The 14,371-nt window shown below is 41.5% G+C and overlaps 1 protein-coding gene across 3 annotated transcripts in view; it reads right to left on the minus strand.

Annotated features, from left to right (window-relative positions):
- Window positions 1-14,371, minus strand: part of evlb (Enah/Vasp-like b) — a 47,644-nt gene that overhangs the window by 23,329 nt on the left and 9,944 nt on the right. For 2 of the 3 annotated variants that reach the window (XM_030722446.1, XM_030722445.1), the window contains exon 1: window positions 10,937-11,637. The exons of the other annotated variant lie outside the window; for it this stretch is intronic. In XM_030722446.1, coding sequence (XP_030578306.1) covers window positions 10,937-11,031 — 95 coding nt within the window. In that variant the 5' untranslated portion in view covers window positions 11,032-11,637. Of the gene's footprint in view, window positions 1-10,936; window positions 11,638-14,371 lie in introns of those variants that run through there. 3 annotated transcript variants of the gene reach the window in all.

A 14,371-nucleotide genomic window follows, 5' to 3' on the forward strand; every position in this document is an offset into this window, starting at 1 on the left:
GGTTTAGCTCCTTCCAATATTCCTGGCTAATATTCCTGTCTGCTGCTGTGGTGACTCTTCTCCATTTCCCCCAGTGCATTTCTGGTTAATTTATTATACTAGATTACTGTATAAATTAAGGTACTAAAGTTTTGTTGTTGTTTTTTTTATTCGTGGTTAAGTAGCAGTGAAAGAGGAGAAAGGCAGCTTACAGAAAGTGTCTTTTTGTCTTGCAGGCAGCTGCTTCGGGGGAACAGCCAAATCCCGAGAGTTAGCTGGCAGAACAATTGCCACCACAAATTGTTTGTCTTTTTGTCTCACTCCTTTACAAAATGCTCTCTGTTCTCCTAGACTGGAGAATGATGCAGAATCCTCTGCCTGCAAAGTGGCCAAAAAAATGGTGCACAATGGAAGTTCTTGTAGAGTGCAAACAAGTCTGTGTGTGTATTTCTGCACATGTGAGCATCGACTGCATGAAACATCAAAGCTGCATAAAGCAGAGAGAAGAACAGCTGACAGCTTAAAGATTTATAAGCGTGTCAGGGCAAAGCGAGCCTGAACTAAAGCTCAGCTTTCATAGAAAATAGGATAAACTGTGTTCTACTGCAATCCAACCACTGGGGCCAGTTGGCATAATGAGGAGCCACTTTGGTTAAGTGACATTAGTTTCTGCACCTATCTGTGTATCTGAGCAAACACTCGTTTACAGGGAAGATTTGCACAATCACTGCCTCGAAGAGTTTGTCCCAGTTGCTGCCGCTGCAGTTTTTGTGAAACTGCTGTACTGGATGCCAGTACATGTCTATGCTGCAAAAAAAAAACAAAAAAAAAAGCTCAAGCATTTTCTCCTGAAACTTTTTTTTATAATGATCAAAAAGATTTGACATGCATTATTCTCTGTGTATGAAAACAAAATCTGCAAAAGGATTTCTGCAGATTTCAGCAGGCACCATCAACTCTCAAGTTTTTAAAGACAACTTGAACTAGAAATTATTTTACAATATGATTACAATAACACCAATTCTTTAGCTTTTGTTTTTCTGATTTAAAGGGAATTAAGATTAGTTGACTGCTGGCATTGGCTAATGAGCCAACTAATATACAGTACTATGCAAAAGTCTTGAGTTACCCCTCATTTCTTTATATTTTGATGGGAAAACTGGAAATAGGTGCAGTGATTTATTGAGCCAAGTGCAAACACACTAAAATACAATATATAAGACAAAAACAGAGTTTATACAATTGAGTTTGAAGTCTAGTACGACCGCCTTTATTCTTCAACACAGCCTGAACTCTCTGAGGCAGCTTTCTTGTCATTTCTTTAAATAGTCTTCAGGAATAGTTCTCCAGGCTTCGAGAAGGACATTCAAAGCTCTTCTCTGGCTGCCTTTTGTTCTCTGTGAAGATGATCCCACACTGCTTCATGTTGAGGTCTGGGCTCTGGGGAAGCCAATCCATGACTGATATTTTTCCATTGTGGGTTTTCTATCAGGTATGCTTTTTACTGCATTGGCAGTGTAAATGAGGCTGTTGCCAATCAGATGCTTTTCAGATGGTACTGCATGGTGGATCAAAATCTGATGGCACTTTTCTTTGTTCATAATCCCATCAATTTTTACAAGATCTCCAACACCACTGGCTGAAATGCAGCCACAAACCACAACAGAGCCTCGGGATCATTATATAACTAAAGTTAGTGATATTTTAAAATTTGGCTTGACTAATAAAATTTTAACTCATAGATACACATGATATAGGGTTTAATATTTTTCCCGAAAATGACATGAATCAAATCCCGGGAAATGACGAGCCATTTCCCGGGAATCCCGGGAAAAAGTTTATTTATTTTTTTATTTTAATTAGGCCTTCTGTAGCCTGTGTCGGCCTTAACCTATTGTGATATTGTAGAGGTAGCTTTCCAGCTATGTCCTGTTATGCCCAGTAGGGGGCAACGTTGGCTTGATTAACGCAATAAAACCTACATCTGGACATTGGAGTGCTCGAGCTATGCGGTGTTGTATCGTTCCTCAACACTCCCTTAACAAATATAATTTGAATATTCCTCCATTGTACATGGAATTATACCAGGATATTTTACAACTGCTGGTGCAAAACAATACGGTTCATCTCCACAGCATTGATAAAGGCTCAGCCACGCTGTCGTGGCGACATCTGTTGCGCTATATCTCCACCAGTGGAACGCTGTAATAGTCATTGAAAAGTTAACTACCGTACTACACTATAATATGACATAACACAGGGCCTTGAGTAATGCACTACGACTTGGTCATTGCCATTCTGGCAACAGCAAATTTATAACACCGTGTCTGAGGGTTAAAGTAGGTTCGCTGTGAATCGTCTATTGAAAAACTGGCCAATCCTTATAGCCTAAAAAATATACATTTTACTCAACTCCATTTTAAAAGCGAAATATGTTAAAGCAATCTATTTCATGATACTTTCTTCACACATTAGGCCCGTATCCTAATTCATGATTGTTAGTAAGCAGCTGCAAACGAGGAAAAGAAACACTCGAAGTTAAACAGATATTTCTTTATTGTTCAGGGCAGGCATATTTTATAGGCTATATAATGCAATATAACAATATATAATAATATAGAATTATATAATACAAAATACCTTAGGGTAAACACATTGCCTACGATTTCAACAAATTAAAGAGGAAAAAAGTACAACTGTGTAATACCTCTATTAAAACGCTTGAGATGAAGGCTGAAGCCTTAAACGGAGGCTGAACGTGCCTGAAATGAAGAGTAATGCTTTTCGCATTAAACGAACCCTTCTCTCAATATTTCCTTAAATTTAACTTTCTGAAGCTTTCTTTTCTTTCTGAAAGTCAAATCGACGCGCGCGACTTTTTTCCCGGTTTCCCGTCTAACGTTTCCCGGGAAACGGGAAATGGTTCTGATCGCATTTCCCGGGAATCCCGGATCCCGGGATTAAACCCTAACATGATACACATGTCTGGCTGGAAGAAAAGTGAAGCAGTGAGAGTAAAACAGAAGACTCAGAAGAGGGAAACATGTGCCTGAGCTGACAGCAGACTTTCAAACAGCCTGCCGCTCTAATACAAACAGCTATAAAACAAACCAAAGGGCTCAACTTGCAAAGGGAACGTCTAAAAATAACCCGGACCCTGGCTGAACTGGGTTACAAGTTTTATGTGTGAAATTCAGACTGTGTAAATTTCATGGTTACTAAGAAAAACATCTTGTGACTCTTCACAAACAGACTAGCTATTAAGCAAGGGTTCGTGGAAAAGCTGCAGTATGTGACTCAGTAATACATATTACTGCTGGATATGACATTGCATATTAGAACCAAAATAGAACAGCGGATTTTAATTTATCTCTGAGGACCGAGAGTTTTAAATTCTCTCTCTCTCTCTCTTTCTGGCCCAGTTTCTGCAGGCTACTGTGCAAAGTAATCTAGCAAAATCTTCACTGTTTTAGACCACTCACACACACACACACCCACACCCACACACGGACATGTCTATTAAACAACATTTAAAGAAAATAGGCATGAAAAGGAACATGACATTCATTGATTGATTGCACATGTTAAAATATGTTGAAGACATGTTAAATAGAATAAAATGCATATAACTGCAGTTCCTCAAATGGCCACTTGAGGCTGGTTTGAAATGTGAGTCAATCCCATGTTAAAATGCCAAAGATTACAACAGAATTAAACAAGTTTATAGCTTGGTACACAACAGTCTTAATCTGGATATCAAAGTTCCCTTTCATGCCAGTTTTTGTTTTTTTGTTTTTAATTTGAATTGTATTAAATTTTAAACCTTTTAATTAGTATGCTTTGTGCAAGGTGGGTGCCAACGCAGTCTGATTTATGGGTGGCCAATATAGCCTCAAAATTATATGTTGGAATTTCAAGGAAATTTGCCATAATATTTATTATAATATTTATATATTGAGAAAAAAAATCAAAACACTGAATAACATTTTATCAGTTACTGCAGCTCGCAGACCGTGATCACCGCTTGTGCAAACAAAATGAAGAGCATTTTACCATCCTGATGACAGTCTACCAAATTTGAAGCGTGACTCTACTGCCAGTAAGTGCCAGCAGTAGTAGCGACACAGACAAATGCATGCACAAAAGGAGAAATTTTAAATTAAATTACAACATAACTGCTTGACACTTTGGTTTAAAAATATTTTCTACCTGGGGTTTTTTTTTGGGGGGGGGGGGGGGGGGGGGGGGGGGTTGAGCTTTTTAGAAACTTGCTTAACCACTGTTTGGATTTGCATTATATCCTTGGCCAAACTATATGTAACCACATAAGTATTTTCCATCCACTGTTTGCTCCAGTGATGCCCCATTGAGCCATTTATTTAACCAGCTGCTAGCATCTCCTCCTTCACAGCTTGGCTGTACTTGATGGTGTGTTTTTGCCTTAAAAATATGGCATCGTTACTGATATGCAGCTAAAAATTTATTTTGGCATTACCATGGATGGTATAATGTGTCGTGGCCCTAGCCTGCTAGGCTTCACCTCAGCTAATTCAAATTAGTGATCTGGACCTCTGGACTGTGTTTATGGAGTTTTTAATCCCACTGCCTGACAAATATGCCTTGCTGTGTGCTTACTTGCAGCTGCACAATTCATTTGTATTTTACTTTGCACCATAATTAACAGGTTTTTGTTTTGAATGCACCTTACTAACCAAGCTAGCTAGTGTTAGCTGATTAGTACTTTACAAAAAAAAGTGCTATGTAAAAAATAAGATGGCAACAGATACAATATTTAACTTGATGTTTCAAAGTGCAGGTCCACAAACCACTAGGTGACATCATAGTGGCCAGTTATGTCCATCTTTTACATACAGGCTATGCCTTTAGTCCAAATATTACCTATTCCATTGTTCCAGGACAAAAAGGTGAAGCTGGTATGCTCAGGAAAATCTGTTTAAAACACCAAGTGAAGTTTGATACAACAGTTAATCAAAAGGATTTTAATCAAACGCTGCGTATCTGAGTGTGTGTGTGAACACAGAGTTGAGTATATTCAGCTCTCTGTGTTTCTGAATGCATGTCAGAGCTTAGAGACCCTGCAGAGTAGATACACACACACACACACACACACACACACACACACACGTTCAGAAGATCACGTGCACACACATAGACTCCTAGAGTATACTGCTGAGACCACGCAAGAGCACGCTAATCTGTTGGCATGACAACTGGAGTGGAATATTAGCTTGGCCTAGAAAATATGGCTGGGAAGAAAAGATGAATGAGCAGTGAGAGATGAATTAAAAAACAGCAACATAAGCCTACAGACTGTGTGCTCTGTAATTACAGCACATACAATGCCCTGTCTCATCAAATGACTCTCAGTGCTGCAACTGTGCATCTGAAGGTGCAGCCATTTGAGTAGGTGGGAGTTCTTGTGCACCGCTGTGAAATATTGTATGAGTTCTAACCTCTGTCCCTAAAAGGCAGTAAACACAGACCATAAACTATAACTAAATCCAACTATCTGATATGCCTAGTGTTCATGTTTCATTGCTTTGAAGCTTTTCTTCTTCTTTTTTCCAACACCTAATAATGCCTTGAATGGCAGTATGCAGAGGTCAGTGGGGACAGCCAAAAGGAATAACACAACGTTCTGGTGGCATGAAAAAGGTTTGAATTTATGATTTAATATCAGCTGAAAGCCTGCGAAGAGAGTGCAAGGTTTCTTTTACTGCTGCGCCTCTTGATTGCATAAAGCATTTAAGAGTTTCCTTACCCCCGAGAGCTAATGCTGAGTCTCTGAAAAGGCAGTGGGAAATCATGTTGGGCAGTGCAGGGCTGGAGGTTTAATTTAAGATTAGGTGCTCTCAACCTTCATGTTTGGCCAACACCTGCATGCATTTTTCAGTGTAATGGATGAGAAACTCTTGCCTTGATATTAACAGTGGTTTTCATTCCTGGCTGTAGCTGTAAGGGCTTACTTTCAGCAAAACCGCCATCTTTACACCATCTTGCACACTTTTGACATATCTTCCCTTTACTGAGACGAGACACCAGGTGGAACAATGGAATTAAACTGAGGACTGCCTCTGTCTGACCTTGGTTGGATTATTTTACAGAGACATAAGAAAGTTGAAAATAACCTCAGCGACAGGGGATTTAAGACTTTGGATGGTCCTTTATATATGCAAAGCACAAGCTAAATCCTCTGACATAACAGCTCCGGCAGAGACAACACACAGTCAATGGGTTCCTGATGAGTTGACAGCAGCCCTAAACAAACAATAATAATTTGATTAGATACATCAACATGAGAACATGCAGGTACACTTTAGGGAAATATATTTGCTTTTATGCAGAACTTTATACCTGCAGCATGTCAGCACCTATAAAACTGATGCTATGATGTCATTTATTTAGCCTTAGCAGTGCTAGCAGAAAGATTAGTTTTACCTTTGGACAGAGCCAGACTAGTTATCTTCTCGTGTTACTTAATCTCCATGCTGAGCAGATTTCTGATCTATTTTTATTTCAAACATGTAAAAGTGGCATCAATTTTCTATTCAAACCCTATGACAAAAAGCAAATAAGCATATTTCCCCAAATGTTAAAGTACATCTTTAAAATGTCTTTATTTCAGGTGTGGCTTTAAAGGCTGCAGCAAGAAGTCAGAAGTCATCTTGTTTGTTGGTCGTGGGAACCTTGATTTCACTCTAATGAGCATTTGCTGGAATTTTTATTACTCAGTCTAGAGCCTGAGGCAGCCCTTGTGTCTATCCAAGTGAGGCTATGTGCTACTGTAAACATCTTAGAGAAGCCAAACTTCGTTGGATGCTGCTGGTGAGCATGTACATGTATTCAGGAAGGTCAGCCGAGCTCCAAATCAACCCAGTGATTCAAATGGATGGACAGAAGCACTCTGACCTCATGCTGAGAGGAGGAAGAGTGGAAACAGGCAAGACAAAGAGGAGGAACAATGAGGAAGGTCGAAGAGGAAAATCACAGAAGGGAATAAGAAATTAAGACAGAGACAAAAAGATAAATCAAGGAAGCAGAGAGATACTGAAGACAGGAAGTAGAGCGAGGAGCGGGAGGGACTTTAAAAATGCATGCGTCTCCATTTAGCATAGGGAAAAAAAATTTCCCAGCAGCGAGGAGGCTGCAGTTGACAGCATAGCTGGCGCGTTAATGCCGGGAAGGTCTAAAATATATACTTTCCCATCCCTCAAAGTAAAAAAGGAAAGGAGAAAAGGAAGCTGTGGAGATGATCCGAGGCTGTTCACCTTCTCACCCATGATGACGTTTAGCTACTCACTGTGCCACCCCACCCCCACCCCCCGACCACCAGCACCCCACAAACACTTAAATATGCACACACAAAAATACACTCAGCACAGACATGTTTACATATGATCCCTTTTATAGTTGAGCATTAGCTGAAGGCCATTAGGTTAAGTGCTCTCCATGGAAGACTACATTAGACACTAACAGTCTGCATAAAACACACTCGGCAAGTGTTTGTAATTGGCTGACTCAGTCTCCTTTGAACAAGCAATAGCATCCTTCCTATTTGTGCCACAGATCATCAGTCACCAGATTCAGTGACCCAGAATGTTTCGCAGATTTCCAGCAGAGCTTTCTTATATTTGACATGCATGTGTGGTAGACACCATCACTAATCTGTCAGGCCACAGTGGACAGACGGAACAACACAGACATTTAGTCTCCTCTGGGAATCCTGAAAAACAGAAAGCCTTGAAAACAGAAAGCCCATGACTTAATCCTCAAGCAATAACTTACATTACAGCAGCTCTTGGATTTAAGTCAGAGGCTTTCAAGGTGAACGCAGAGAGTGAGCTGAAGGGGGAGTACTGGCCTGAAAGCCCACTCCTATAAAGAGTGAGGCCAAAACAGAAAAATCCCAGTTTTATCTCATGTTTTAAACTGGGAGAAAAGGCAGCCGAGTTTATCTCTTAATGTGTGTTTAATGGAGTGAAAGACTGTATTTTACCCCAAACTATGATTTCCCTCTATACCCAACAAAAATAGTTTTAGCATCAAATTTACTCAGTTTAATAAATCTGCAACACCTTCCACCTAACATGGACTTTTTGCAGGTTTTTGTTCTTCCTCACATTGAAAATTAACACTAACATTACATCAGTGATTCATTCAGCCATTGTTAGAGTAAAAAAGGTTAGCGAGAGGTCACTGTCATGGTAAAATAAAATAAGATGTGACCATCAGTGACAAATGCAAAGAAACACTGGTTTGGATGCATACTTAGCCATTTTTTGCGGGATAAAATAAGTCCGTCTGCCTTTGTTTCTGAAACACAAAATGTTCTGTCTTTACAGCGACCTAATCACATTAAACTGAATAATTTTAGGCATTTGTTTGAATGAGTGATGCAGTCATTTTTCTCACATTGACAGAATCAGATGACAACATAAAGAAACAGCTTTAGTTTGAGCTTCTTGGTGTAATCCTTGGATTTAAGATAAACCAGCAAAAACCATGTCAGTATATCTGTTAAGCTAGGTCCTAACAGGAAGTGATTTGGTGTGGCAGCCAGCAACTGTAAAAAAGTTAATGACATTTGGTGATTTCAAGCGACTATGGGGGAAAAAGATGTTGGCCATGCAAAGGAAGCAGGTCCTGTGATAAACATTTCTCAAATTTGGGGCGAACAATTGAGGCGACTTCCAATGAGAGGGCAAAATACCTTGGAAGTCGGAACTGAAGCAGAAGCTCTTTGGCGCTTTGTGTGTACAGTCTGTGTGCATTTCTGTGTATACATGTACTGTATATGTATCTGCGGTCTCGTGGATTGGCCAGTGTTGGTTGTCATGGTTATCTGGCTATACTCTGGCTACCCAGCTTGGCCACCGTGGAGCTGGTGCTGATATCCCAACATCCATTGTAAATGTTTTTTCCAGGGCGTGTGCCACGCCAAAACCTGTGTTCAAACATCCACATTTTGATGCTTTCACGCTGGCTTCTCCTTTCTCCTCTAATTTCACCTCCATCCATCTGCCTCACGCTTACATGGTCTCTTCCTTCTGCTTAGCTGTGCGTTTCTCACCATCCCCCCCCCCCTCTCCCTCTCTCTCTCCCCCCAGTCTAACATTTCCTCTCCCGCTCTGCTCTTTCTATATCTCTTGGTTTCATTATCTGTTAAGCTCACCTTGTTAAAAGTATAATTAGAGATACTGCTACGTAAAGCTGTCTTTTACTGATTTTACTGTTTGTGCAGTTCAGCATCAAAACTAGAGACAGCTAAAATCTGTAAAAGTGATTAGCGGGCACAGAAACGGCAGTGTCTTAGTGTGAACGTGCAGCTTTTCTAAGCGAGTATTCATTGCATAAAATCTGATTTGTGAAACGTTAATATTGCTTATGGGCTTGAATTGGTTTTGTGAAAACACATTACACTTTAAACCTCTTTAATCTCTGCAAATGCGCACACGGTTTGTTTGTGTGTGTGTGTGTGTGTGTGTGTGTGTGTGTGTGTGTGTGTGTGTGTGTGTGTGTACGTGTCTCCCTCGTGCAGTAGAGGTATGAGGCACAGCCGGAAATGTGCGAGACTACTTTTTTTTTCATTAAGGCTACACTCTACATGGAAACACTGATATCTACTGACATTCCCTAATGTTTGCTGATGTGAACATTTCACATAGGTGGGAAAACTGTAGATGGAATCTCTTTAATTGTTTGTTATGCTTAAACCACTGTGAAAAATGACACTAATAATAACAATAAAACTAACTGCACTAACCTGGATGAATGCAGCCAATATGAAATGTGAGGTAATATGTTAGGGTCAAAAATCTACTAATGACATCATGTCCAAGGACAGCTGGATGAAGCCACAGAGCTATTCCTTTTATGTCTTTCACAAACAGATGCTCTCACTTTGCACTTTTCTGTCCTTTTCCTCCTCGCGCTGATGCTACCCAGCTGCGAATGACCTCAGACTCCTGTGGCGCCATCAGGGAGCACGGCCAGGCTGTGATAGTGACACGCTCTAGCCCAATAAAGCTGCTCCACCAGCTTGGACCAGGCCAAACTCAAAGCTGCTTAGTGGGGCAAAACTCTGGCTGAGTCCCTTAAAGCTGCACTAATCAGAGCTGTTAGCGGAGGAATCGTCAAATGTATCACACACGAGATTACAAGGACATCTCAAGCTGCGGATGCAAAGGTTGATGATGGTGATGGATGCGAGGACAGGTGGGAAATATTATAAGGAGCGCTTGAACATTTTCTTCTTTTCATGCGTGCCACAAAGCATCAGATCTTAGTTCTCACATGCCTACATGCAACTGCTCCATTCAGCACAGTTACAAGACAAAGAGCAGGAAAGCTGTTGCACATCTGAGCATGCGTCTCTGAGCGCTCTGCAACCATGACGGCAGACGTCGACCGTGGATGCAACAAGCCACCCTGAGCACTTTCAGCTGTGATTGGAGAAAAAGAGTAGCAAAAAAAAGAAAGAGAGCAGCGCAAACAAGGAGAACAAAAGGAGCCACAGAGACACCCGATATGAAGGCGATAGATTCCTGGATGGCAAATACAACACAACTGTGGCACTGTCAGTCCCTCTGTCCAAACTTGGCAAGCTGCTTCATAGGCTGTCAATGCTCTCTGCTTCTCCAAGGAGCCTAACACTTTTCTGCACAGCTAGCAAACACATTAGCATGCAGCCCCATCCCCCTGCAAGGGCAATGAACCACTCACAGCAGCACTCATCATACACAGAAACCGTTTCATATGCAGCAGCAGCAGCTGGGGGTCTGCTGGAAGATGCAATTATGATGCTGTAGGTAAATTTTGTGTGGAAAAAGCAATTAGAGATATGAGCCTCAGATGACTCCACCATTTACCCATGAGTGGTGGATCTGATCTATTCATGGAGCCATAGTAAACAGCGCTCCCTGCCTTGGATGCCTACCTGACTTTGAACTCAGTGAGCTGTGGCTGTGCCCCCGGTTCAGCACAGTAGATCTGAGGGAAGTAAAATCGGTGAGACTGAAGGTTGATGTCCATGGTGTCCACGGACAGCAGGTGCACAGGTCAGTAATGTTCAGTGACTCCAAAAAACTGAAAGCAAATGTCTGTTTGTTATCTCACTTGCTTTTCCCCCCTTTGTCTGTCCTGAAATCTTGTTGCTGATATTTCCGCTAGAGGTTGGAGTTCAGCGGGAGCATTCCAGTCACCTTCTCCCCGAATGGCCGCAGAGCTACAGAAGGTTACCACCAGGAAGGCATCTCCCTCCTCTTCATCTCCTCTGTGCATTGAACATTCAATCACCTCTCCTGCCCAGCACCAAATAGGCACACTAACCTATTTCCCCACTGCCAGTGTACACTCAGCAACTGTGAGCAGTAGAACAAAGATGACTCCTGTAAAAGATGCAGCCTCCCAACAATTCAACAGAAAAGAAAAATCTTGATTTCAGTCATCAAATCATCCTTTGGTAGCAGGTAGAGAAGCAAAAAATAGGGAAGATAAAGGTGAAATTGAATCATTAGGTGAAAAAAGGTGTTACAAATACGAGGACACTCCTCAGCCACATGCAGAGAAGACTGAATGGGAGATGAGAGCCCTTTGGTTTTTACGCTTCAGAGACAGAGGAAAGGCGGGGTGGAAGGGGGGGGGGGGGGGTGAGCAAGATGGAGATAGAGAGAGATTCCCAGTGCTGTGAGGCGTTGCCCTCACACTGCCTCTCCTCTCTGTGTCTCATTGGATTACCTCCTCCCTCTCCATACCCCTCCCCACACACCACACCCCACCTTCCCTCCTCCTCCTCCTCTCTCCATCACTCCCATTCTCCCCTCCCAGCTGTGACAAGAGCAACGGGCTGCCAGCCCCGGAGGCTGCTGGTCCTGCCCCTCCTCCTCACCACCCACCTTCTGAGCTCTCCTCCGCCGGCCACCGGATTGGCCAAGGCGAGGATGCGTAACTCCGCATGGAGGGAGGGAGAGAACGGGGGAAAAAGGAGGAGCCGCAGATTTCAATTCATCTGATGGCTCCCATCTTTTTTCACATATGATTTGAGGTGGCATGCCAGGCTTGGGTGGAGCATGAGATGCAACATGCTAAATGTGCATGCACAAATCTGAGCATACAGGTCCGATGTTTGCCTCTTTAATGTTCCTTGCTCCATTTATCCCGGCACATATGGATTATGAGCGACGTACAGTAAGTGGTGCGCAGCCACAAACTAATCTCCTGGGTGGGTGGGTGGGTGGGTTCAACATCAATAAATCCCCACCATATTTACTGTGCGTCCTCTGACATGCCACAAAAATAGACCCACCCGTGGTCTCTTTCTAGTACAGTTCAACCTGCACACATCACCCACATCAGTCCTGCTGTGTTTTGCCAGCAGGCAATTTCATTGATTGAACTGGCTATAGGACTGTTGGATGACATGGTTTATTCTGTAATTGGTGCAGATGACACCGGAAATCACAGTTTAGGGCAGTTTACCCGCCTGCTGAAAACGCTGTTTGGCTACAAATCTTCATGCCAGTAAAATTTCAACCATTTCCCTTCAATATAGGTGTGAAAATATTCTCATTTGCTAAACTATGGCAAAAAATAATTAACTTAACTTAGATGCAAATGTCTTACTTGCAATGAGTTGCATCAGGTAGCCTTCTTCAGAGTTCTGTTGCCACAGAACTCTATTTTCACAGTGTGACTGCTGTTTTCAATGTCACATAGACCCTAAAAAAATGTGTAAAATCAATTTTATGAACTTATTTGTAGTTTTTTGGGCTTTCAAAATGCTATATTTATGTTTTATTGTGTCAGAACCCTGTAATGGTTGTAGTTTGTGGTAGTGACCAAGCAGCAACGAACAGAGTTGAAAGTTGAAGCAAGTTACAGCTACATGAAGGGCCGTATGAGGCCTCCAAAGCTGGTCTTTTTGCTGATTTCCCCATTCAATAAGTGTGTATACAGTGAAGTGTTTCCTTTACTACTGCCCTGGGGTAAAGGGTGGGGGTAAGGTGTACTGGGGGTGGATGGGTCCTCCAAAGCAGGCAGTTAGGGGGAAGAACGTGCAAGGGGTGATTTATTTATTTATTTATCTGTAACTCACCCATTTAAATTGCACCAAAGCTTCAAGTTACACATGATTTGGGCGTGCCCTTACAGGAAGGTGATGTTCGGTCTTGTTCAGCACTGGGATGATTTAAAACACTCAAAGAAGTCGGTTGTTTGGTTTCTATGTTAAGTACGTTTAATATTGCTGTGACTAACAAATGCACTTTGCTAATCAAGCTAGTTGTCTAGTTCTTGCGTTAGCTGAAAACGACCCAGGCTAAATTTGAGATTTTAAAATGATGTCCCTACAGGTGATATCTATCTTTTATATACAGTGAATGGGCATAACTTAGTTCCTGTATATAGCCTTGAAGTCTTCGTAGGGAGGAGGTTGGGGTGGATTAACAGGTCATGAAAACATTGGAATTTAACATGCTCATTCCTACTTTCAAACCAGAAGTTATTTTAAAACCATGACTGTTACATAAGCTTAACTGCTTTTAATGATTCTTTATTTTACCCCAAACCCAAGCTTATCTCTCATTCGTCCTTGTACAGAAGCAACACGGAGCAGTCGGAAAATAATCTGTACCAGTGAATTCAGCAGGACAAGCAACCGACAGTATTTGGACATTTATGTGGGATCTCCTCTTGTTCTGAAATACGAAACCTGTGTGCATGGCCCTGTATTTGCACCCCATCACTATATGCAGTAATGCACAATATTTTGTTCCCTACTGCATCCTGAAATTATGTTTCTGTTTAGAGCTGTTATAAGCAAAGATATGTGGAGCAAATAATGATTTGATCAGTTTGCCATATAAATCCACTTATTTCACAATGTCCTCAAGCACATTTGCTTTTTTTCTGCCATGTTTATTATACCAGCAATAAATACTGGAAAGCCATTAAAACACGAGAAAAACCCACCATGGTTTTGATACACAATAGCAGCATTATTTTCTGGAACAGACTCCCAGTAGCTGAATATGAGACTAACTCACTACAGTGGTTGGTGTTAAATCAATAAAGGACATTGTATCGCAATTAAATTGCAGCACGCCATCTGCACCATCATTTTATCTTTAAATTTTAATATGAATTACGGGCTCTAATATGAACACTGGCTCCGGAACAGAATGAAGCAAACAGACTTTTCCAAATTTATAATAAAGCGTCTGTGTGAATGTTTTTCTCTCTCTTTGAAGCTGCAGTGGTAGACGGCTCAGATGCTGAATAGTGACCCCAGTTCGAGTCATTCATTCCTTTCTTTTCTTTTCATTTCTTTGTGAGGCAAAGCATTGCTTACAATCCTATTCTACTTGTCAAAAAG

The sequence above is a fragment of the Archocentrus centrarchus genome, chromosome 24 (assembly GCF_007364275.1).
Source record: "Archocentrus centrarchus isolate MPI-CPG fArcCen1 chromosome 24, fArcCen1, whole genome shotgun sequence".
Lineage (NCBI taxonomy): Eukaryota > Metazoa > Chordata > Actinopteri > Cichliformes > Cichlidae > Archocentrus > Archocentrus centrarchus.